The sequence below is a fragment of the Pteronotus mesoamericanus genome, unplaced genomic scaffold (genome assembly GCF_021234165.1).
Source record: "Pteronotus mesoamericanus isolate MK-2021 breed Mesoamerican mustached bat unplaced genomic scaffold, CSHL_Meso_final contig_173, whole genome shotgun sequence".
In the NCBI taxonomy this organism is placed as follows: domain Eukaryota; kingdom Metazoa; phylum Chordata; class Mammalia; order Chiroptera; family Mormoopidae; genus Pteronotus; species Pteronotus mesoamericanus.
Window position 1 is genome coordinate 16,893,021 of NW_026555072.1, and position 25,232 is coordinate 16,918,252.

The 25,232-nt window shown below is 37.3% G+C and overlaps 1 protein-coding gene across 3 annotated transcripts in view; it reads left to right on the plus strand.

Moving 5' to 3' along the window:
• DMD (dystrophin) overlaps positions 1-25,232 on the plus strand; it is a 1,878,371-nt gene that overhangs the window by 1,394,670 nt on the left and 458,469 nt on the right. For all 3 annotated transcript variants that reach the window (XM_054566574.1, XM_054566573.1, XM_054566575.1), the window contains one exon: positions 17,930-18,119. In XM_054566574.1, coding sequence (XP_054422549.1) covers positions 17,930-18,119 — 190 coding nt within the window. The remainder of the gene's footprint in view (positions 1-17,929; positions 18,120-25,232) is intronic.

Here is a 25,232-nt window from a genome sequence, read left to right on the forward strand (position 1 = left end):
TTCCTGTGAAAACAGGTTTACCAGAGTTAGATGTACTTAAAATAAAATATTATTGTGTAAGTCAGAAAGTTGATTTGCTCCTTCCGTCATGTTTGCTGCCATTCGCCGCAGCCAGATTGTAAATGTAAACTTATTCCCTAGAAGATGAGCGGGGCTGCAATTTTCAACTAATTGGGAGAAACAGCCCTGAGTTGAGCGCTGTCAGGCTGATTTGAGTCTTAAGATATGATGATGATTATTGTGTCAAATGTAATCAAGACTGTGGGCCTGAACTGACTAAAGGGCTGGCTGTTTTTTAATTCAGGTTTGTATATGAAATAGACCCCTGGTTCACTGGTAGTCACAGCTGGCTGGAAAGAGAGCAATTTTTTAAATGTGATTCCGTTTTCTATGGAGCTGCAAGAATCGGGGATTGGATGCACAGGGGGAGAAGATCCCCATTTTCTCCTTAAAAATTCTATTTATTTCCAGTATAATATCCTTCATCTTTAAATATTCCTGTAGTGCTATATCAGTGGTTTTCTACCTCTCAGATCCACTGTAAACTCCTTTCCTTTCCTTATAACAAATACCATGTAACACCTTCTTTACTATGATAAACCAAAGCTGGTAGATAACATATCCAACCTATAGACACAATTTTTTTTTTTTCAGTGATGCCCTGGCTTTAATTTTAAAGAGAAGCGAGAATCATTGACAGTGAAATCATATGTGTTGCAGTATTGCCTTGATTCAGTCAGGATCAAACAAGCGAAGCTCTGAGATGACTGTACTCAGAACGGAACAGTGACAAATGCAGAGGGACACCAGTTCTTTCAAAGTGTTGCGCAAGTCTTGGCAAAGTCCTTAACATGAAGCAAAATTTTCCTTGGATTTTCATGGCAGTCAGTTGCATTTCTGAAAAATCCAGTATGTATTAGAACCTCAGAAAAAGAATCTTCTGTATATCGTCCACCATCTGCAGCCACTGCCCATGAAATGCCAACGGTGCTCTTCAATCACTGTTAGTTAAACATCCTCCCTTAATTTCCAGGAAGCCTCTGTTGTGTGGTCCATAAAGTTTGGTTCAATATTTTTCCAGACAAGAACTGACCGGGGGATTAATGAACTAATATCCTCCGAGAACCTAACCTACTTCTTGGTGGTACAGTTGCCATTTTTTTCAAGGCTGAATAAAATGAGAAAACATTTAACATCTGCTAGATTGTCCAGCAGTCTCTAAAAATTCGGTGACTATCACTGCAGTTATAATCTATTCCCATCACCTTCATTGAATGGCGTGGTCGCCTCAAAAGGGTGATGATGACATCCCTCACATAGTTATATTAACTTCCTTCTAACTAGCTGTTGACAAATGCAGGTTAATTCTATATAAACATCACAGGAGCTATTACAGCTCCCCATGATATTTAAAATGATGAGTACTACTTAAATGGGAGCTATCAGAGAAATAGAAACACGTTTCTCGAGGAGATCAACCAGATAATTTAGTAAAACAAACACAGATATCTATACAGAGATAAATAAAACCTATAATATCTATAGGTTTGAGGCAAAAAAATACTTTTGGCATGGGAGAAATTTTAGAATGGAAAGTAAGCAAAAGGCAACAGTCTATTTGCATTTCATCAGGGCATTTGACAAGGCCTTTCATTATATTCTTGTGAATAAGTTGGAGAAGAACGGGCTAGATGCAAGGTAAATTGGATGGCTTAGAAACCGTTCCACACTTTCATACAATGGATGTTGATGAATAGATCAGTGTCAAAAAGCAAAGGAAGACCTCTGGTAGTATATCACAAGGTTCTGTTCTCTTCCCTGACACACTGGAGGTTTTGAACAAATCTGAAGAGAGCTACAGAGATGATGACCATTTGAATTTATGGGTGATGCAAAGCAGAGAAGGTAGGGGTACATTGGGTGACAGAGCTAATGGGCGCCTACACAGGATGGCTTATAAGGTGTGTTCAGTATTGATAACTCTGGAACAAGATCAAACTTATAGGCAATCAGAAAATTTGCCAAAGTAATTGATTAATTTTGACAGAAGTTGTTTGTTGTGCCCTCTGTTTTTGCATTGCATCTAAAAAATACATTGAATTAACATTCTCTGCTGAAATGCATTTTAAAAATTCAAAAGAAAATAAATTTTCATGTAAGAGTAGTAGAAATTTGGTCATTGACAATTAAGCCCAGTGAATTAGTCCACTATTTCACTATCACTGCTAGTACAAAACTTGATGAAGGATACAAGCTTCAAAGATTTAATATCTATGCTTCTACAGAGTGAAACACAGTTTTGATCACAGAACTGCTTATTCTCATTTTTAAACATCTTAGTTAAAACCAAAGCAGTCTATTATATAAACAAATTTCTATAACTAAGATGATATCTACAAATTGTTGTGAGGAACAACTGAAATGATGTATGCGAAAATAATGTATAAACTTTAAAATTCTATACAAATACAAATTATTCAGAAAATTCACATCAACAATAATTTTGTTTGTAAGATTTTTAAGAACAAAGGATTATGTCACAAGACAAGTCTCAATAACTTTAAAAAGATTGAAATCACACCTGGCATCTCCTCTGACCATAATGATATGAAACTAAAAATCAATAACAAGAAAAAAACTGAAAAACACACAGAGACATGGAGGCTAAATAACATGTTACTGAACAATGAATGGGTTAACAGTGATATCAAGGAAGAAATCAAAAGATACCTTGAAACAAATGAAAATGAGAACACAACAATCTAAAATCCATGGGTCACAGTAAAAGCAGTCCTAAGAGAGAAATTCATAGCATTACAGGCCTATCTCAAGAAGCAAGAAAAGTATCAAATAAACAATCTAACTTTATACTTAAAAGTACTAGAGAAAGAACAACAAATGAAGCCCAGAGTTAGTGGAAGAAAGGAAAATAATAAAGGTCAGAACAGAAATAAATGAAATAGAGTCTGTAAAAATAATACCTAGATCAGTGAAAACACAAGCTCTTTGAAAACATAAATAAGACTGACAAAATTTTAACCAGATTCATCAAGAAAAAAAGGGAGAGAACCCAAATAATCAGAAGTGAAAGAGAACTAACAACTGATACCACAGAAATACAAAGGATTGTAAGAAAATATTATGAACAATTATATGCCAACAAATGGGACAACCTGGACAAAATGGATAAATTCCTAGAAACGTACAGTCTTCTAATACAGAATCATGAAGAGTCAGAAAATCTGAATGAACTGATTACAACTAATGAAATTGAAGTAGTAATTAAAAACAAACAAACAAACAAACAAACAAAAAAACCCTCAAACAAAAGTCCTCAACTGGATGGCTTCATAGGTGAATTTTACCAAGCACTCAAAGAACTAACACCTATCTTTCTCATACTACTCCCAAAAAATTCAAGAGGAAGGAAGACTCCCGAGCTCATTTTATAAGGCCAGCATTATCCTAATTCCAAAACCAGATAAAGACACAACAAAGAAAATTATAGGCCAATATCCCTGATGAACATAGATGCTAAAATCCTCAACAAAATGTTAGCAAACCAAATCCAGCAATACATTAAAAACATCATACACCATAATCAAGTGGGATTTATTCTGGGGATGCAATGTTGTTACAATATCCTCAAATCACTAAATGTGATGCACCACATAGACAAAATGAAGGATAAAAATCACATGAGCATATCAATAGATGCAGAGGAAATATTTAATAACATCCAGCATCCATTTATGATAAAAACTCTCAGCAAAGTGGGAATAGAGGAAACATACTTCAACATAATAAAGATCATGTATGACATACCCACAGTCAACATCATATTCAATGGGCAAAACCTAAAAGTGTTTCCTTTATGATTGGGAACAGGACAGGGATGTCTGCTATTACCACTCTTATTCAACATACTACTGGAAGTCCTCGCCAGAGCAATCAGACAAGAAGAAGAAATAAAAGGCATCCAAATTGGAAACAAAGAAGTAATACTGTCATTATTTGCAGATGACATGATAATATATAGAGAGAACCCTAAAGACTCTACCAATAAACTGCTAAAACTGAAATATAAATTTAATAAAGTAGCAGGATGCAAAGTAAATCTCCAGAAATCAGTTGCATTTGTATATACTATTAATGAACTATCAGAAATGGAAACTAAGAAAACAGGCTCATTCACAATTGCATAAAAAAATAAAAGAATAAAAAGTACCCGGGAGTAAATTTATTCATGGATGTAAAAGACCTGTACTCAGAAAATTATAAGACACTGAAGAAGATACAAACATGTGGAAGCACATACAATGTTCATGGATAGGAAGAATAAACATCATTAAAATGTCCATACTACTCAAAGCGATCTATAGATTCAATGCAATTGCTATCAAGATACCAATGGCGTATGTCACAGAACTGGAGCATATACTCCAAAAATTTATATGGATCCACAAAAGACCCTGAATAACCACAACAATCTTGAGAAAGAAGAACAAATTTGAAAGAATTGTGCTACTTGATATCAAACTATACTACAAGGCCATAGTAATCAAAACAGCATGGTACTGGCATAAAAACAGGCATATGGATCAATGGAACAGAATAGAGAACCCAGAAAAAAACCCATGCCTTTACATTCTATTAATATTTAACAAAGGAAGCAAGAATACACAACAGGGTAAAGATAGCCTATTCAATAAATGGTGTTGGGAAAATTGGACAGATACATAAAAAAAAAAGAGAAGAAAAGAAACTAGACCACCGTCTTACTGCAGAATAAAGTCAAAATGGAGTAAAGGCTTAAGTGTTAGACTCAAAAACATAAAAACTCTAGAAGAAAATACATGCAGTAAAATCTCAGACATTACTTGTAGCAATATTTTTTCTTATATATCTCCTCAGGCAAGAGGAACAAAAGAAAAAAATAAACAAATGAGACTCCATCAAACTGAAAATTTTCACAGAACAAAGGAAAACCTCAAGAAAATGAAAGGACAACCCACTGAATGGAAGAACATATTTGCCCATACATTTGATAAGGGGTTAATATCCAAAATTCATAAAGCACTTATAAAATAACACCCAAAAAATCTAATTTTAAAATGGGCAAAGGATCTGAATAGACACTTCTCTAAAAAAGACATACAGATGGCCAATAAGCATATGAAAAGATGCTCAGCATCACTAATCATCAGAGAAATGCAGAGTAAAAACACAATGAGACATGACTTCACACCTTTCAGAATGGCTACTATCAATAAATCCACTAACAACCAGTGCTGGCAAGAATGTGGAGAAAAGGGAACCCTTGTGTACTGTTGCTCGGAATGCATATTGGTGCAGCCACTGTGGAAAATAGGATGGAGCTTCTTCAAAAAATTAAAAATGGAACTGCCTATCATCTAGTGTTTCCACCTAGCATTATTTACAATAGCAAGATTTGGAAGCAGCCCAAGTGCCCATCAGTAAATGAGTAGATAAAAAAAGCTGTGGCACATTTACACGATGGAATACTACTTGGCTGTAAAAAGGAAGGAAATCTTACTCTCTGCGACAGCATGGGTGGACTTGGAGACTATTATGCTAAATGAAAGAAGTCAGTCAGAGAAAAGCAAGTACCATATGATTTCACTTATAAGTGGAATCTAATGAACAAAATAAACTACCAACCAAAATAGAAACAGGTTCATAGATACAGGGAACAGAGTGACAGCGGTCAGATGGGAAGAGGTTGGGGAACTAGGTGGAAAGGATGAAGAAATTACTAAAAAAACAAAACAAAACAAAACCCTCATGGACACAGACAATAGTATAATGATTACCAGAGAGAAATGAAGATGGGAAGTGTAGAAGAGGGTAAAGGGGGAAAGGGGGATAAATGGTGATGGAAGGAGACTTGACTTTGGGGGGCGAACACACAGAACAATATACAGATGATGTATTATAGAACCGTACACCTGAAACCTATATAATTTTATTAACCAATGTCAACCTAATAAATTCAATAAAAATGTTAAAAATAAAAAATAAATATCATAAAAATAGGAACAAGGGACTGTGACCTTCTAACTTTTAGAAACTGTACCTGGTTCATAGTACCATATTGATTTTAATTGAATTTATTGAGTGACTATTAAGTACCAGGAACAGAGATATGAATCCTCGCCTTGAAGGCATTTACAATAAGTTGATGATGATAATGAAGAAGAAGAATATAGACTTTGTAAGTGCTGCATTCATAAGTAAGAGGATTCCCAAAAGCTCAGATTCATTCCTTTATATAGTTAAAGTAGGTTTAATTGAAAAAACAAACCATTAATTTATGACTGTTCTTCATCAATTTTTTATAAAAGGCCATCAATGCATTTCAAGTATCTAGTTCTTTTAAATGCATCTCCCTCCATTAATTAAAAGTAAGAAAGCAAGAAACTTTAAATCTTTATTTTGCTCATCAGTTTTGATTAGCTCAAGCTATTTTTAATCCTACAAATCTTGTAAATCATATTGGAGCCATTAAAACAAGAGGTTCAAAATTAAAAGGACAGTTCTATTAAAATCTACCAAGACTTAGTCATTTGGAAAGATTAACTTACTTCTCAGTTGGTCTTATAAAATGTATTTGTTTTACTGTTAAATTTCTAGGAAAGAAACATATGAAGTATTTGATTTTCCTGTTAGATACTATATTTAATGTGAAACATTTTGCAAAAGATATAGACATCCAGATAATCTCTGTATCTCCAGCAAACATTTATTCATTTCCATCATAAGAAGACCATGGTTGTATGTGCTGTAATTTTTTATTATTTTATTTCTGCCTGCAATGCCCTCTTTTTAACTGAAATCCTGAAGCCTACCTCAAATCTAAAGTGCAGTATTCACTCAAAAAAATCTCTTAGATGGCAGCTGAAGATAAGCAAAAGTGATCATTTTTGTTTTCACTCACATACACACCATAATCCAGTTCATGTAATAATCACAGAAAAGAGCTTTGCAAATAGTATATTAATAACCATTATATTTGCCTCACAGGGAGATTAGCAAGTCTGCCTTGAGAAGTAATGTCTTAGAGTGGACTAGCTTATGTGTTTCAAGTTTTGCCACTTATTTTGGAAACTCACCCATCCTCTCTGAAGGTCAAGTTTCTCATCTATAAATGTCGTTGATAATGACAACCTGCCCCATTAACCTCATCAGTGTATCAAAGGAGAAGATCTATGTGGAAGAGCTTGAAAACGGAAGAATATTATTTTATGCAAAATACTATTCTAATAAATGTTGAATTTAAGTTATACTGAAAAGTGTATTAACCACAAGAGAATGATGAATGAGGAATTGGGTAATAAAAGTGACAAATATTTAGAAACTGTAACTTGAGGTTCATCTCAGGAATTATGAAATTGTTCATATCTCCAAATTTTGTTGCTAGACCTCTACTGCACACTCAGCCATTTCTTTCCTTTTAAAAGCAATCTACTTCTATTTGTCTTTTGAACTTGAAAGTTGAACCAACCTGTTTTACTGTCTTCTGAATATTATGTATCAACATTTACCAATTTACTCTTCTGTTTTTCTCTAACTTACTGAGGATGGAATGCACATTTGTTTGCACAGTCTTATGAGACATTCAAACCATGATCCTAGGTTCGTCTCTTCATTTGGTTTCTATACTAATTTTTCATATATCTTTTCAGAAAGAAGAAAGCTATTCAACCTAGCGTACCAACATTAAGAAACACATCTTTTATAGAGATTAACACTGAAAGTGATCAAAACCAACTTAAACACTCACATTATACACATCATTGAGAATTTATTTAGAGTAGAAATTGTGTCTAACTATAAGCCCAACCCTAATCTAAGTTTGTATTTATCTGGAAGGTAGTATAACTGCATATCTCTAAAGGTTTTTTTGCAGTTCTATAAATATCCAGAATAGTAATTTGAGTCTCTATATATAAACCAGGCCAAATGTAATCAGTTACTTCCACCATTGTTTTTAAATTTACCCAAATAGTACCTTTAGGTGTTGTATCAGTAGAAAATATAAAGTACACATCTTAGATTAAAGAAGACTAATCTCTTTGTTAACAATCCAATTTAGAAATACATGAGGTCTGTCTAGAAAGTTTCCAGCCATGTGCTATGAAAAACAGACATTTGTTGAACAAGATGCAAGAAAAATTGTACATGAAACAGTGACACCTCAGTCCCCTTCAAAGTAGGCACCTTGGAACCTCACATAGTTCTCCCAGTCACCGTCAGGTGCCGCATCATATTTTCCTGAATCTCATTGACAGCCTCTCCTCCCTTTAAAAGATGATTTTAGTTTTGGGAAAAGCCAGAAGTCACAGGGCGCCAAATCTGGGCTCTAGGGGAGCTGAGTCACCTGGGTGATTTGATGTTTGGCCAAAAAGCTCTGCACGAGATGTGATGCATGAGTGGGCCTGTTGTCATGATGAAGCTGCCAAACACCAGGTAACCCATAGCTGTGGCTTTCTGAATCATCCGAATAGTTTCCACAGAGGACTGTTCAAATTTCATGCAAAATTTGATGTAGATTCATTGCTCTATTTGCTCAGTTGTTTTGAATGCAACAGTCACACAGTACACATGCTCACTCAACAGTGTCTGCTGCCCCCACTGATTAGTACAGTGAAGCCATCATTGTTCACACATGCACATTCCAGTCCACTCTCCTTGGCTGCCAGGTTACATCAATGTTGCACAAACCATTCTCATTAACAATGGCTGGACTTCTTCCAAAGAGACCCCATATATAGTATCTCGATATAGATATAGATATAGATCTTGAATACTTCCCCTATTCGTAATATTTTGTACATTTCTTTTATCATCTAATTTTCTCAGTGACATAGTACAGAAACACAAATCAAAGGAAATGAGTGATATAAATAGTAGAAAGTTGTCATGGGGAGCACCAGGCGGGGCACTCCTGGATCTGAGGGTAACTGTCCAGGGCCAGCTGAGGAGGGAGCGGGGCTCTGAATCTCGCAGAGCCTGTCCTGGGGTTGTCACTGATGGGGGGAATAAACACGAGTTGTCACAAACACTTCTCTGTTTGCCAGGGAAGGGGGCATGGCTCTTCCCTCTAAGGGAAAAGGCCCCAAACCCCCATGTCCAAAGGCTTTTATTGAAAACCATATGCACAGGGGTATGGATGCAAAGCTCATCAATCAATGTCAACAGGCTATGTTTACAGAAAACAAATAGAGACCATAGATAACAATTGGAGGAACACAGGAGATCTGCCTCAGGTCAGGGTCTATGGATAATGTAAATCTCTTTCCCAGTATGAGCAGGTTATCACAGCTTTTGAGGGAAGAACAAAGCGTGCTTCAAGGAACTTACTTCTAGGCCTGATTTCCCCCTGGGAACCGCCCGATCCAGTTTAGGGCTGTACCTGCCTTTAGTATTGTTTCAAGCCTGAGCCACGCAGGTGGGGCAGAGCCACTAAGAGATAAGGAGACTTCTTTCAGATAGAATGAGGACTCTGGCCATGTCCAAGCCGAGCCGAGGTGGTGCGGGCCTTTTTGCCCTTTCTCCATGACCCCCAAGGCCTTGTCTGCTGCCCATACCAGCCGTGTCTGTCTTAGGTCATGAGAGACCCTACCCGCCTTTGACTAACCAACGATCACAGGGCCAAACAGGGTGATGTGACAGAGGCAAGGACTGCGCCATTGCGAAAGGGACAGGTTTTGTCTTCTCAGTGGCCTGTTTTCCCAAGGCCTCCTTGATTATTTCCAGCCTTGGGACCCTCTTGCCTGTTAGTGGGCCTACAGTCCCTGAAACCAGGGACGATTCCCACGAGATGGTATTTTTTTTTACTGCTATCTCCTAATATTTTCTTTTCAGAAACGTCTTAATGGTTTAAGGGAAATTATATAATTATGGCTGTTTCCCTAATGATATATGGTACAAATCTCAATATTAAAAATGTTTCTGGAGTTAAAAAAAAAAGGAAAAAGATGAAGGAGATGAGATGTGTATTTTTTAAATTCCTTACATGACTGATAATGCCTGTACTCTCTTACTACCTAAAGGTAAGTCTAGGTGATCAATTTTTTTGACCAAAATGTCTGTATCATTGAAGGCAGTTTAAACAAATAGCTTCAAAGCTGTGGTTTATCTTTAGGGGACTAATCTATTTTTCGTGCAAGTGTGTTGCTTCTGCCCATGTTAAAAAGTCATCCTGCGTTGTCCGGGGTGACGAAAGATGGGAATGAGTTTTCTGAGAACTAATCAGCAATACTTTGGGAACATTTAGGTCATGGTTTCCAATTAACTCTGGAGAGTTTGAGTAATTTAGTACCAGACCTCCAGAAGAGGGGATGAAAATCTCGTTAATTCATATGTCGGTGAACAGCAAAGCAGCAAATTTGCGTTGAAAATGGATTTTTTTATTTTGAAGCGAAAACCAGCTAGATCTTTCTGCAGTAGTTAGGGTGGGGGACTGTTTTTGCATGTGTGTGTTTCCTTGTGCATAGGTTTTTATGTGTTTCAGTGACTCTGCTTACGGTAAGGTAACAGATAAATTTATGTTCCAAAATGAAGACCAGGATTTAGTGGTATAACCTTCCCTGCACTTTTCTTCCTTTTAATACAATGAATATATCAAAAAGGAGTGGACACCAATATCTATTTTCAAAGTTAGGAAATTTCTTTTCTAGGATGCAAGATTTGGGCAGTAATCCCAGTTCGGCCACTTACTTGTGTGCAACCCTGAGAAAGTCATTATAGTTCTCTCAGAATCAATCTCACCAACAGCAAAATGAAACTTGTACCATATATCTAAGAGGTTTCTTTAAAAAAAAAAAGATTTTTTTAATTATTTATTTATTTTCAGGGAGGGGAAAGGAGGGAGAAAGAGAGGTAGAGAAACATCCATGTGCGGTTGCGTCTCACACACCCCCTACTGGGGACCTGGCCCACAACCCAGGCATGTGCCCTAGACTGAGAATTGAACTGGCAACTCTTTGGTTCGCAGGCTGGCACTCAATCCAGGGAACCACACCAGCCAGAGTAAAAGATTGCTTATTTTTATGAAAATCAATTCAAATAGGCAGACTTTTAATGATCATCCTTCACTGTGTTTTGAGTTAGAGCCCAACTAGATTGTCTCCATTACCTTTGATAGGAAAATGCCAAAAGAAATGTATAAAAACAGATTTACCACTTATTAGGTAAATTGAGATCAAAGTTCATGAATATAGTGTGATGCGTGAAACCAGAAGAATTATAGACCTAATCACATAACTGCAGTTAAATGTTTACCTGTCTTTCTCCTCCACCAGACTTAAATATGTTCATTGCAAAAGTACATGTCTCATTGACTTTTGTGTCACTATCACCAAGCATAGATCCTGGCACATGATACATATGGAAAGGATGCATGGATGACTCAAGGAATGAGATGTTGGTAAACGTGTGGAAATAAGAATGAGGTTCAGATTGAAAGATAATCTGTGTAGAGCTTTAAGTCATTGGGAAGAAATGAAATAGCTAACAGGAAGGATACAAGGAAACCAGATTGTAGGTAGAAAACAAATGGGAATACCTTGTGAAATGATGAGAGAATAAATCTGAATATGTTTTAAAACATTTAAAGAGCTATATGGCTGTTAGCTTTTAAAATTTATTTTGTGTGGGCCAACTTAGAGCTTGTGTCTCTCACCCTGTCAGTTGAAAGAACAGAGTATATTTCTTACTTCACGGCTCCATAACAGAGGGAAAAAGAGAAACATCCTCTCATTGCCACAACCCTTCTGTAGTCAGGTTTCTAGGGAGATGTTGCCCAAAACAGATAAAGCTGAGGCAGGAGTTAGAATAGGGAACAAAGACCTCCACCTTTACCCCTCCCCTTTTCCGTCCTGACTGGGATATCACATGTATGACCGTCACTGACGGCCTGTTCCCCTTCCTCTCCTCCCCAATTTTCTGTAATTGGGAGGACCAAAAAGAAGTCACTATCTTGAGAGGAGAGACAAGCCACATAGGCAGTCACCCCACCAGTGTCAGAAGCAGAGGACCGCCCTGTCCCCACCCTCACCCATATTTAATAAAAGCCTCCCGCCCAAACCCCGTCGGTGGCATGTCTAGTTCTCTGAGTTGCTCGCTCTCATTTCCTTAGTGCATACTATCACTTTGATAAATTTACTGTGCTTTGCTAAATCTTTCTGTCATGCTCCTGAATCCCTTCTTGTTCCATGACAAGGACCTAGATCAGGTTGAGGCCTCCCCTTAGCCTCCCCGGGTGCCACCCAGTATCAAAGCCACATTCTTAGAGTTGTTTGTAGAAAGGGAACTAATGGGATGCTAACCCAAGCACTAGTGAAGGATCTTACTTAGATTCTTGCTTCTAATTAGTTCAAATTACTAATAGAATTGCTAGATCCTTCCTACTAACTGCTGTATAGCCATAGGTAATCAAATACTATATAAAGTTATTTACCGAAGAATCAAAGTGTAATTTATTTACTAGCAAATTAGTACAGGCTGTTACAGTTGCAGAGAATTTGAACTTCAGGTTAACAATGGTTCTATGACTGGCATTTGATGTTGCTAGAAGCCTTTTGTTCCTAAGTCCAGGTGCTACTAAGGTGGTCCTTCTCTCTGATCTATAGCTAACAAACAAAAAAGGGGAGGGAAAACAGTCATCCCCTAACAATATCATAGGAAATGATAGTGGCTATAATGTAAATAAACCAGGAAAGAAAGATTCAGAGTATTTCCTTTGGTTACTCCATGACAATACTAGCGCACGGATGAAAGTGTTATTTAGAAGACTCAGGGATGAGAAGTTTCCCAATTCATCGCACAGAAACACCTGAGCAAAATAGCCTTCTATATCAGATTGAGCTGTTTTCCCCCCTAAAAATATTCAGTGTAATTTTTCTGTTTGATTATATATTTAACATATAATATATATAATCCTGCAACATACTGCACTGATAAAGTGTTGTTCATCCATATATCTAATAGTGGAATATTATCTTTGCATTAATTAAGCTTTTCAGCTTTACCTTAGAAAGTAGTAAATTTCCCCTTCTCCTTTGCATTTTATGTATTAGGCTGATCCAGAAGAAATTGATAATAGTCAACTTAATAGAAAATATGGAGTCTTAGAGATCTATTCAGGGATACTATGACATGCATGTGTGTGCATGCGCACGAGTGTGAATGCATAGTGACAGGTTCAGGTATTACTTATCTGATCGTGTCATTGATCATCAGTCCTTAGAAGGAAAATTGAGATGCTGAGGACATGCCTTCTGTGATTCTTTCCCCTTATATAGAGTTGTCTCTGGATGGGCACTTTCTTGGGCAGGTGCAGGGTTGTGGTAAGATTTATCACTCCTGCATTTTGCCCCTCCAGTAGATTCCTACTAACTGGTAATAATGCAACTCTCCGTCATCTATAGATCTCCTTAAAGAACAGCCAGGAATGCAGTAGCTCTTCAGGCTCATTGCAGAGCGTGAGAATCCTCCATCCTTTCCCCGTTTGAGACCACAACCTGTGCAAGTCGTTGTACGAGGTCTGTTCAGAAAAACTCCAGCCATTGTTAACATAACAAGAACGGTTTGTATGACGTTGATGTAACCTGGCAGCCAAGGAGAGTGGACAGGAATGCACATGCACGAACAATGACAACTTCGCTGTACTAGTCAGTGGGGGCGGTAGATGCCATTGAGTGGGCATGTGTGCTGTGCAGCCATCACATTCAAAATGAGCAAGTAGAGCAACGAATCTGTCGAATTTTGCATTAAGCTTGAATATTCCTCTGTGGAAACTATTCAGATGATTCAGGAAAATACAATGGGGCAGCTGATGACAGTGGGGGGAACTGTGTAAGGTCCCAAGGTACCTACTTTGAAGGGGACTGAGGCATCACTGTCCTGTGTACAGTGTTTCTTTTATCTTATATCTTCTTCAATAAATGTCTGTATTTTTCATATTACATGGTTGGATACCTTCTGGACAGAGCTCGTGTATTCACCCACATACACACCTTAGGCAAGTATAGTTTTTAAAGCCTTAACAGTGTGACAATTCAGCAGGTCAGGTTCCTGAGAAAGCAGATTCTGAGAAAGTGATTAACATGCAGGAATTTTATTGGAGAGTGCACTGAGGATTAACACCTGTGAGGGGAGAAAAAGGAAGGAAGCAGAAAGAGCAGAAGGAGAAGCTGAGCTTCAATGCAATTATAACCCCCACATCAATCAAACCTCCCCTTCCCCGGTACACCCTCCCCTCTAGAATTGTCCTGACTGGGAGCAAGAGGGCCAGGCTTTTATAACCCACACATTAAGCAGGCATTGGCTACAGCCCAGTTACAACAACTTTCCCGGAAATTAGTGCCAAACATATTTCAGTCCTAAGGAGGGGCTTAGGCAGCCAAGCACAGCGTCCACTGCACCAGTAGTTCAGGTTTGGTCTCCAGTGGCCTCTCAAGCTGTAGCATGCTCGTCTATCAGAGTTACCTGGGAGGCTTCCTGAGACGCAGCTCGCTGCACTCCATGCTCAGAGTTTCTGACTGAGTAGGTCTAGGGTAGAGCGTGAGAATTTGCATGTCTAGTAAGTTCTCAGATGGTGCTCATGCTACTGGACTAAGGGCCATGCTTCAAGAACCACTGTACCACAATGCCCATTTACATACTGAGAATGGTAAGCGGTTCCCTTATGAATGGAAAGAACACCTTAAAAAAAAAAAGATTGTATTTGTTCATTTTTAGAGAGAGGAGGAGGGAGGGAGCGAAACATTGATGTGTGAGAGAAAGATTGGTTAGTTGCCTCTTTCACATGCCCGGGACTGGAGACCCATCCTGCAAATCAAGCACGTGCCCTGACTGGGAATCCAACCGGCGACCTTTTGGTTTGCAGGATGACACTCAACCCATGAGCCACACCAGCCAGGACGAGAAAACCTTCTGATGTTACTATACCATTCCATACTCCATCAAATTCTCAGCTATTTTTTGTACGTTATAAAGCTGTAATAGCTGAGAATTAAAATTTGTTATATAAAAACTAGTTAACAAATACAGTATATTAAATTTTTAAAGCATTATTACTATTTCTAACATCTAGTCATTGTTACTTTTAACATTCAGACAAATTTTCTCCAGGGTCTAAAATATGATAATCAAGACAGAGGAATTTACAAAATAATCTGTGTTTAAGATCTTTAGTTTTGCTCTAAGCCAATTTTTTATTCCTTTATGATTCTCATAATTTCTGCATTTTTATTTATCACATAAGCCATTGAAAGCCTTATGGTTACAGAAAATTAAAAAGTATGAGGTACTTTCAGAGCTATTTCGAATGCACAAATATGGCATCTGAGTACCCTTGACTCATTTCTAGTCTAGACTTGGCACAATTAAAATTTAGGAATTCAGTGTATACACATTGATCTCAGGAAAAAGGATGGAGCCTTGAAACTCCCACACAAGCAGGAAAAAACAATCTCCCCTCTGATCGAAGTGACCTGTAAAGGAGCTGATTTGAAGAGATTTTCTGCTGTTGCTGCCATTGGATTTTTTAAACGTAGTTTCCAAATTAGAAAATATTCAGCCTGATGTTGTCAGTATTTCAGACCACGAGGGTATCATTTAGGAAAATGGTGCCTTACTGTCCTGAAAGAGTTACTGCCCTTCCCTGAGGATCTAATTTACAAAGCAGCAAGCTCACTGGTAGGATTTGGCTGGAAATCTCATTGTCTCAGTAGAACCCTTTCCTGTGATTTATGTGCATTGCGTTTTACAAATAAGTCAAAGTTATTTACTGGGTACTTTCTCTGGAAGGAGAGGGTAAGTGGTGTTTCAAGTTTAAGGACACGAGCTGAGGCGCATCAAGTACCGCTCCTGGTGAAGATGAAGCTGATTAGAAAATGCACGTGGTCTAATTCTCTAAGCTTCACTCTGCCACCAGAGAGTTTCATATTGTCCTTTTATTTTGTGTGAAAATTTCTATCCTGAATCTGGGGCTGGAGATGTAAGTTGTAATGATTTCTAATGCACGAGCCAACCTAGAAGTATGAGCTTGAACTGGATGGAATTGCTGCTTTTGTAGCCGGAAGCGCTCAAATGTCAGCAGTTACACGTGCCCCAACCTGTACGATCGCAACACGAGTCCTGGTGGTGTTGCAGTGTTTCTGAATATTTAAATAATACTAAATTAAAAAATAAATAAACATCAGTTTGGATCTTTCTGCCTGCGCTGGTAGTATGGCCGGGAACTGGATAAGCAGGGAGCCAGCGATCCGGAGTAGCCCTTGAACTACGTGAGGTTTAACTGATTTCCCTAACCAGCACATCCAGCCACCTTTCAGCTGTGCAGTATTAAAGTTTATTTAGGAGGTGATAAATAGCTTAGTGAAATGCTTCCTTTTTCCCAATAGCTGCATCCTCATAAACCTATTCTACCCTCCACCAGTTAATGCAGACAGAAGATTTTTCTCCAGTACGAGCACCGAAACGATACCACGGAAGACTGTATGCTCAGCAAAAACCTCACCCATGATGAATAAACAGCTCTTCCGGGGACTTTGCTGCCGCTGGCTCGGCAGGAGTTGTTTATTGCCTGGTTTGCACATCCCATGATAAAGTTGCTGCTGAAATAAATTGCAATTTTGCATAATTATTGACAGTCACATCTTAACAAGCAGTGTGTATCATATTCAAGTGTTCAATTTTTTAAAATCCATTTTTAGCTTATGTTTAATCCCAGAAAGTGTTTGTGTAGTAATCGAAGGCAAATACAGCATTTAAATAGAGTACTAATTTCCTCACTGCAGACAAAATTTACCTGAATCTTTTTAGATGGGACTGTTACTGCCTAAGGCAATTTTCCCTCCTAAGGTATTATTATGTAGATGTTTGCTGCGGGCAAACGTGTGTGTGTGTGTGTGTGTGTGTGTGTATCCACAATACATGCATTATATATTCTCAGGAAATATGAATAATTTTTTTTAGATTTTTTCTGTGTCATTAGGGAACTTGGCTCACTCCTTGTAAAAGAGGAAGTGGGACTATGGGGCGAGGGCAGAGGGAACTAACATTTTGAGTAGCTGTAATGTATAACTGTATAATGTGTGAGGCTTTACAGGTGTTATTGTATTTTCATTTTCACGGGAGCAGTATGTATTACAGATGAGAAATTAAGAAATCAGAGAGGTTAAGTAACTTGCTCTATCACATAGTTGGTAGGGGATATTGGGATTCGAACCCAGAACTGTCTGTGTTTTTGCCGTTACTTTTTCCGATATACATAACATTTTCCTTTGGAAAAGAATCTCAGTTCTATGACAGCCAGGTAATTAAATAGAAAACTAATGCAATAGTTAAAACTATTAGAACACAATAGCAAGTGTTCCGCAAAATAATATTCTGCACAATGGTTTCTATTAAAGAGTTTTTTTTATTTTTCTACTTGTTAGATGTTTTGTTTTCCTTTGCCCTCCAACCCCCTTCTATTTTTTTCCTTCCAGCATTCAACTTTCTAGTCTAATTTTACATTGTCTTGACTTCTTGCCTATCCAACCCTGGTTTCCTGCCTCAGGTGATCGCAAAGATCAGCACGGTGTAGGGATTTCAGGGTTTTGCATATAAAGATTAGCTTAAACTTTTGTAGCATATTAAAATAAACTTTCAAAAAGTAAAATAAAATAAATTTTCCAAAGTCCAAATGTATGTATATATACACCCATATGTATGTGTGTATGTATGTGTATATATTCACTCTTCTAGTTGCTGCTTTTAAGAGGAGCTTTAGCAACAGCTCAACCCTTTGTTCCTAGACGCACTGTAGTCCCTTTTGCCTTGTTCTTTTCATGGGGTTCTCTGGGTGCACTAGATATTTGAGGAGAATTGCATCTGGACCTTTGTTCCCTTGCAGAATGAACGAGCGAGAGGCTGCTTTGGAAGAAACTTACAGATTACTGCAACAGTTCCCTCTGGACCTGGAGAAGTTTCTCGCCTGGCTTACAGAAGCTGAAACCACTGCCAACGTCCTGCAGGATGCCACCCATAAAGAAAGGCTCCTAGAAGATTCCAAGGGAGTAAGGGAGCTGATGAAACAATGGCAAGTAAGTCCAGCATTTCCACTGTAGCACTCTTGTGAATCCACTGGAACAAGTCTTAGCATTTGTCCTAATCGATACGTGGGGGACAAAATATTTATATGGCCTGATTTATTTAAGCAGTTGGGCAAGAGGGAGAGAGGCAGAGGGAGAAGCAAAAGTCATTTATTATCACATTTAACCCCCGAACTTCTAAATAGTACATGCGTTGAACCAGGAAAAACTTGCACATAAAACTACAGCCTTGGTCAAAGAGAAACTTTGCTCAGAGAAAGAAATTAAGGATTGATTTATTAAATTGAAAAAGTTGCCATTGTTGAGTGTTTATTTAATATTTTACAGGGAAAGCATCTGTATGAATTGTCTATTTTATTTAGTGTTGCTAACTGAATCAGTTTCCCTTCATTACTTTCAAATACATTTTGAAATGCTAATCTGGCATTTTGTAGCTTTCTTTATAACATGATCTGTGAAAATAAAAAATGAGATGACTAAATTTGTCATAGTTAATGATAACACAATTTTCAGACAATTGTTTTTCCTAGAAACAAAAATTATTGCTATAAAATTTCATATGCAGAAACAGTGAAAACAGAAGCTGAGAGCAGTTGTGTTTAATGAAGTCTTGGTGAGAATCATATTTTGCAGTTCAAGTTTATTCTCAGTACCTGATATAATTTTCCTGAACCATTATGGAGTTTTTTATGTATAGTTGAGTTTTCTGGCTTGATATTAGAATTTTACTACTATCGCAAATAAAATTTGGAGTGTTAGAATAATATGATCAGGCTCTTGGACTAACTTCATTTGTTTTCTTTGTTTCGTATTTTTAAATCATGAGAAGAGTGATTGTGTACCCTAGGCTGAAATATAATTCCAAAATCAAATCTTAATAAGCAAAGACTTTTCTCCTTGTTTTCTGTTTTGAAATGATATTTGATCTACTTTGCTGCTCTGGCGCAGGGAGTAGATCACAGTGGCAACAGATAGCGTCTTGAGTTCTTTCTTCCTGTCTTATCATTCTCCTCCGCCGCTTCTTGTCCCTCCACAATATATGTTGAGTTGGTTTGATCATTTGGAGGCAGTTTGTTGGAATAATACCTCACTTATCTTTACAGGTATCTCCTGTGGCTTGAGAATGTAAAGGCAATGCCAAGTTAAACTTTTTTAGTCACTCTTATATGAATGGTTAGAAAATGTGCTGCTGTAACTTATTTGACTTATGATTTTTCATCAATAATATTTTCTCCTTGTAAATGCCCATAAAGCCACCCTAGAATTTTAATAAATACTATATAGATTCACATATGCTCTGGTAAAAAGTAAAACTTGAAGTGGAATTTTTTATCAGATTACTTTAAAAATAAAAAATAATCTGGTGAATCGAAAGAATTTTATGATAGGAGTTTTAAAAAATAGCCCTTAAATTAGTGAATAAGCCTGGTTGAGGGCAAATATATCTCCATCTACCTCCTATATATTTTATATTTACATCTGCAATACAAATTCATTTACAACTCTTAATCTTGAGAAACTGCAAAGATTCTGAATCATTAAAGAAAAAATTGCCATGTTTCCTACATTGGAAGAATGGAGAACAGAGTACATTTTGTTTAGATTTCTGAGCTCTCTTTTATTTTTTTAATTTTTAAAAAATTTTTGTTTATTGATTCAAGAGAGAGAGAAACCCGAAACATCGACCTGTTGTTCCATTTATTTATGCATTCATTGGTTTATTCTTGTATGTGGCCTGACCGGGGATGGAACCCACAACCTTGGTATATCAGGATGATGCTCTAACCAACTGAGCTACCTGGCCAAGGGCTGATCTCACTTTTAAATACTGTTGGAAATGATGCTGAGGAAACGTTCTATGCTTCTGCTATATTACCCATAAAAATGTATTTATTCTTAGAAATTATATAAAACTTCCTTAGAGTCCCTGAAAATCTTCAACATGCTGTTTTTTCCTTGCTAAAGTAGGACTAAGACTTCAAGGTCATTTTAAACACAGAGAAAATTTTCTCATTCCTTCTTAGTTAATATTGTGTTTTCTATGAATTCCAGTTGCCCGAGGTTGAAACCACATTTTATGAATAGGAATGACATTCGGAGCCTGCTCTGCTTTTTAGTTGGATGGCTCAATAATGGTCTTTTGATGAGATATTTGGAGGTATCATGGTAAAAACTCTAAAGTACTGAAACTATTGATTATTATTAATGGCACATTTAAACTGATGGAATTGAATCAAGATACTGGGGTTTACAAGCAACTAATGGAAATGTCAATTTTGAAAGTAAATAAAACCATGTATCTTGGGGGATTACATGCAATTTCTGTATTTCAGCTAAATGGAAGTATTTGCTTTTTTCCCTCTGAAGATGATTTTTAAATTTTGAACAAAAGGAATTTTCTATGATATGTGGAAAGGAAAAATGTGTTAATGGTTTGCCTTTACACTTCATTTGAAGAAGTTGGTAGCAAAATCCTGATATGCCAAAGAGAAGCCATAAAGTGCTTCCTTTGAGTGAAAAGTTGAATACAGTACAATGAGGTTTTTTAAATATCAAAACTGGTTTAGGTTTGATTAATACCTTTTATTTATTTTTATTTTTTAAAGGTTGTATTTATTTTTGGAAAGAGGGGAAGGGAGGGAGAAAGAGAGGGAGGAAAAAATCAATGTACGAGAGATACATTGATAGGTTGCCTCTCACATGCCCCCAACTGGGGACCTGGCCCACAACCCAGGCATGAGCTCTGACTGAGAATTGAACCGGCGACCTTTCAGTTCACAGGCTGTCACTCAATCCCCTGAGCCACACAAGCCAGGGGAGGTTTTTTGGGAGAGACCACATTCACATAACTTTTATTCCAGTCTATTGTTATAATTGTTCTATTTCATTATGTTGTTGTTGGTCATCTCTTACTATGACTAATCTCATAAATTAACCTTTATCATAGGTGTGCATGTATAGGAAAAAAACACGGCATATACAGAGTTGGGTACTCTCTGTAGTTTCAGGTGTCCACTGAGGGTCTTGGAAAATATCCTTGTGGACAAGAGGGGTTTACTGTCCAGCAAGAGTAGTTCTTACATATTAAAAAAGGCAACTCCACATGCCCAGCCAGAGGGACAGCTCACCAACAGATGCCAAGGTATCTGTTCACCCAAAGGCAGTGTGTGTTTGACTTTGTACGAATGCTGCTAAATGGAGACAGGGAGTGAAAACCTTCACAAAATATGTTTTTCTCTGTGACTGTCAATCAGCTGTTCTATATATGGAGACTCCAGCTCTCGCTAGACTACCTGACTCTTACTGTTGTTTATCATCCACTCCATAGGATATTTATTGCTCCCAGCCGTAATTATAATCCGTGGGTTCTATAAGCATCCATGTATTATGAAGCATTGCTTCCTTACTGGAACTAACCTGATTAATTCCACTCTGAAAGCCTTTAAAATTTCTTCCTTATATTAGGGGAAAAAAAGTTATTTACTTTCCTTACTAAAAGCAAAGCCATAATAGCTGCACTCGTACTTTAGGATAATGAGAGTTTTCTTATAAGTATTGTTATTTCTTTAACTGGGATTCTAAAGCCAATATATTTTTAAAAAGTACCAAGCATATAGAGCCGGGAGGTGATAGTTTGAGATTTTTTTAAATTGAAAATTGAGCCTTAAAATGAAGAACTATATTCATAATTGAATCAGGTTCTTCCTGGGTCCAAAACATTTCCTGTTCTGGGCCTCAGAGAATTGATAAAGATGGTCATGGTTCCAAGTTTAAACATAAAACCATGGGTAACTGACTGACAATGGGAAGACTCTGCAGCTTTGCTAACATTTCATGAGTTTTGCCAGTCTTAACTCGCTCTCTAAGCACCCCTAAGAGATAAATGTAATAACAGCTTATATAGAAGGTTTATGGGTGTGGTAGGTAGTGGGAGAGAATGGTCATAAACCATATTAAGGACTTTTTTTCTCAGCAAGAGAAACTACGGAGCCCTTAATATGTGAGATTCCTTCACGTGTCACCTCAAGTCATATCTCTCGACTCACTCCCTCCTCTGATTTCATTTGTTTTACCCACGACTCCTCCCGACCCTCTTTCTCATTGTAGAAATTCTCTTCTAGGAAACAAAACCTATTCAGCGATACAAGTTTAAGAAATTTTGAATTGTACAGCAGAATATACCTGCAAATTGATTAACATGTCTTAGGTTTCTAATACATTATTGAAGTTGAGGAAGTAGCTTCTTCTACAAAAATCTTGGCCCAGTCGATAATTCCAAAGGAAGAAGGAAGAATGTAATCTCAGTAACACAGTTAGTATCATGAATAAATGGGATTGTCATATCTCTTGGGACATCTGAGAATGGAGAGGTACTCTGAGAATTCCTAACTCTAAGAAAAGGAAACCCCCTGCATATTCCCTTCTGTTGCTGTAATTTGAATTGTGTTTCCTATGTATTTTTTAATGTTTATACTTTGATAAAGAATATGAAAAGTTAATATTTTTCTTTTGCCTGCTGATGACTGCCTAGCATTTTAGATATTTGAAACTTGTATATATATTATTTTTGTATATATATATTATTTTCCTAAGAACTTTAATTCATTTTATCCTTATTAAGCATCTGTTTGGTGTCTAGCATGATGTTAGGACCAGCAATACAAGCATGATTAGAGAGATGCTTTTCAGTCACAGCTCTGACAAAGGACTAGCTTGTGTGATCAATTCAATGAGTATCAAACCACATTGTCTAAATAAAAAAGGAGTAAAGTTAATAGAATAGAATGTAAAATAAAGTCCATCACCCTTAAGCAAGAATCAGCATTATTTTGTGAACATTTGGTTTCAACCGATTGTGTATACATGTGTGTGTGCGCATGTGCAAGTACATTCTGGATCACTCTGTAAAATATACTCAGAAGACACTGTATTCACACATGATTGCTGCCTTTGGGGTGCTCATATTCCAGAGGTGAAGACAGATATGCTAAGACAAAATTAAAGTAGTGTGATGAGGATTATAGTGGAGGGCTTGACAGGGTCTAATAAAAACAGAAGATGACTAAGGCAAGCCTGCCAGAGAGACCAGGAAACTCACCTACAACCGTGTTTTTTCAATCTTGCTTATACATTGGAGGAGCTTTTACAAATGCTGCTCTCTGCCCTGACTGGTGTGGCTCAGTTGGCTGGGTGTCATCCCGCAAAGCAAAAGGTTGCTGGATAGGATCCCAGTCAGGACACGTGCCTACGTTGTGGGTTTGGGCCTCAGTAGGGGCACATGCAGGAGGCAACCGATCAATGTTTCTCTTTCATATCAATGTTTCTCCTCTCTCTTTCTCCCTCCCTTCCCCTCTCTGTAAATAAACAAATAGAAAGTAAATAAATAAAATCTTTTTTTTTTTAAAATGCTCATCTCTGGGTTCCAAACGCAGAGGACATTCCAACTGGAATGATCACAGCGTATCCTGCCTATGATTCTTGTGTCCAGCCGGGGCTGAGAACCTCTGTTCAGAGAAAGTCAGAAGAATGCGTTAGGAGTTTGCTAGGTACACAGAGGGAATTTTTGGCAAAGGAAAGAGCATGGCCAAAGTCCAGGACAGTGTGGTAGTTTGGGGCTCTGAAGGTGCTCTACGGCTGAGATTGAAAAGGTCAGCTGGGGTAAGTTATGCAGAGAGACAGCATGGTATAATAGATAGAATATGAGCCTTGTAGGCAGAAAGGCCACTTATTTTACCACTTGATGCCTAACCTCTAAGTCTCAATTGTGTTCTTCTATACAATGAATACAGGACTTCACAGGATTTGGGGAGAAGGTAAATAATAGGATAACATGTAAAATGCCCACCAAGAGGCAGAGTAAGGGACCCAAAGAGCTCAGGACCTGTGAGCTGTCTTTCCCCTCTCTCTCGCCACCTGCCTTTAAGAGTTTGGACTTGACATGTTGTCCATGGAAAGTCAGCAGAGTTTTTAAGGAAATGGAATAACCACACTTAGGTTTCTGAAAAACCACTCTGGTAGCTAGCTGTGAGGAGAATGAATTAGGAGGATTTAGCCCTGTCCAGGAACAATAATTAGAAAGTTATTTCTGGTCCTTTGCCCATTTTTAAATTGGATTTTGTGTGTGTGTGTGTTGAGTTTTATGAGTTCTTTATAAATTTTGGATATTAACCCCTTATCAGATATATTGGTGAATATGTTCTTCAATTCTGTAGATTGTCTTTTCATTTGATTGATGGTTTCAGTTGCTGTGCAAAAACTTTTGTTTGATGTGGTCCCGCGTGTTTATTTTTTCTTCTTTCCCTTGCCCAGGGTGATATATCAGAAAGAGTATTGCTATGAGAAACATTTGAGGTTTTACTGCCTATGTTTTCTCCTAGAGTTTTTATGCTTTTGAGTCTAACATTTAAGTCTTTAATCCATTTTGAGTTTATTCTTGTGTATGGTGTAAGAAGGTAGTCTGGTTTCATTTTTTTGCACATCTCTGTCCAATTTTTTCAACATCGTTTATTGAATAGACTATCTTTAACCCATTGTGCATCTACTTTTGCCCCTTTTGTCAGATATTAATTGAACATAAAGGTGTGGGTTTATTTCTGGGCTCTCTATTCTGTTCCACTGACCTATGTGTCTGTTTTTGTGCCAGTGCCATGCTGTCTTGTTTACTGTGGACTTGTAGTACAGTTTGATATCAGGTCGCATGATACTTCCAAATTTGTTTTTTTTTTTCCTCAAGATTGCTGTGGCTATTTGGGGTCTTTTGTGGTTCTATAAAAAGCTTTGTAATATTTGTTCTAGTTCTGTGAAATATGCCATTGGTATCTTGATAGGAATTGTGTTGAATCTCTAGATTGCTTTGGATAATAGGAACATTTTAATGATGTTAATTCTTCTTATGTGTGAACATAGTATACGCTTCCACTTATTTGTATCTTCTTTAATTTCTTCCCTTGGTGTCTTATAATTTTCCAAGTATAGGTCTTTTACATCCTTGGTTAAATTTATTCCTAGGTATATTTTTTCTGATGCAATTGTAAATGAGATTTTTCTTAGTTTCTATTTCTCATAGTTCATTTTTGGTGTATAAAAATGCAACTGATTTCTGGC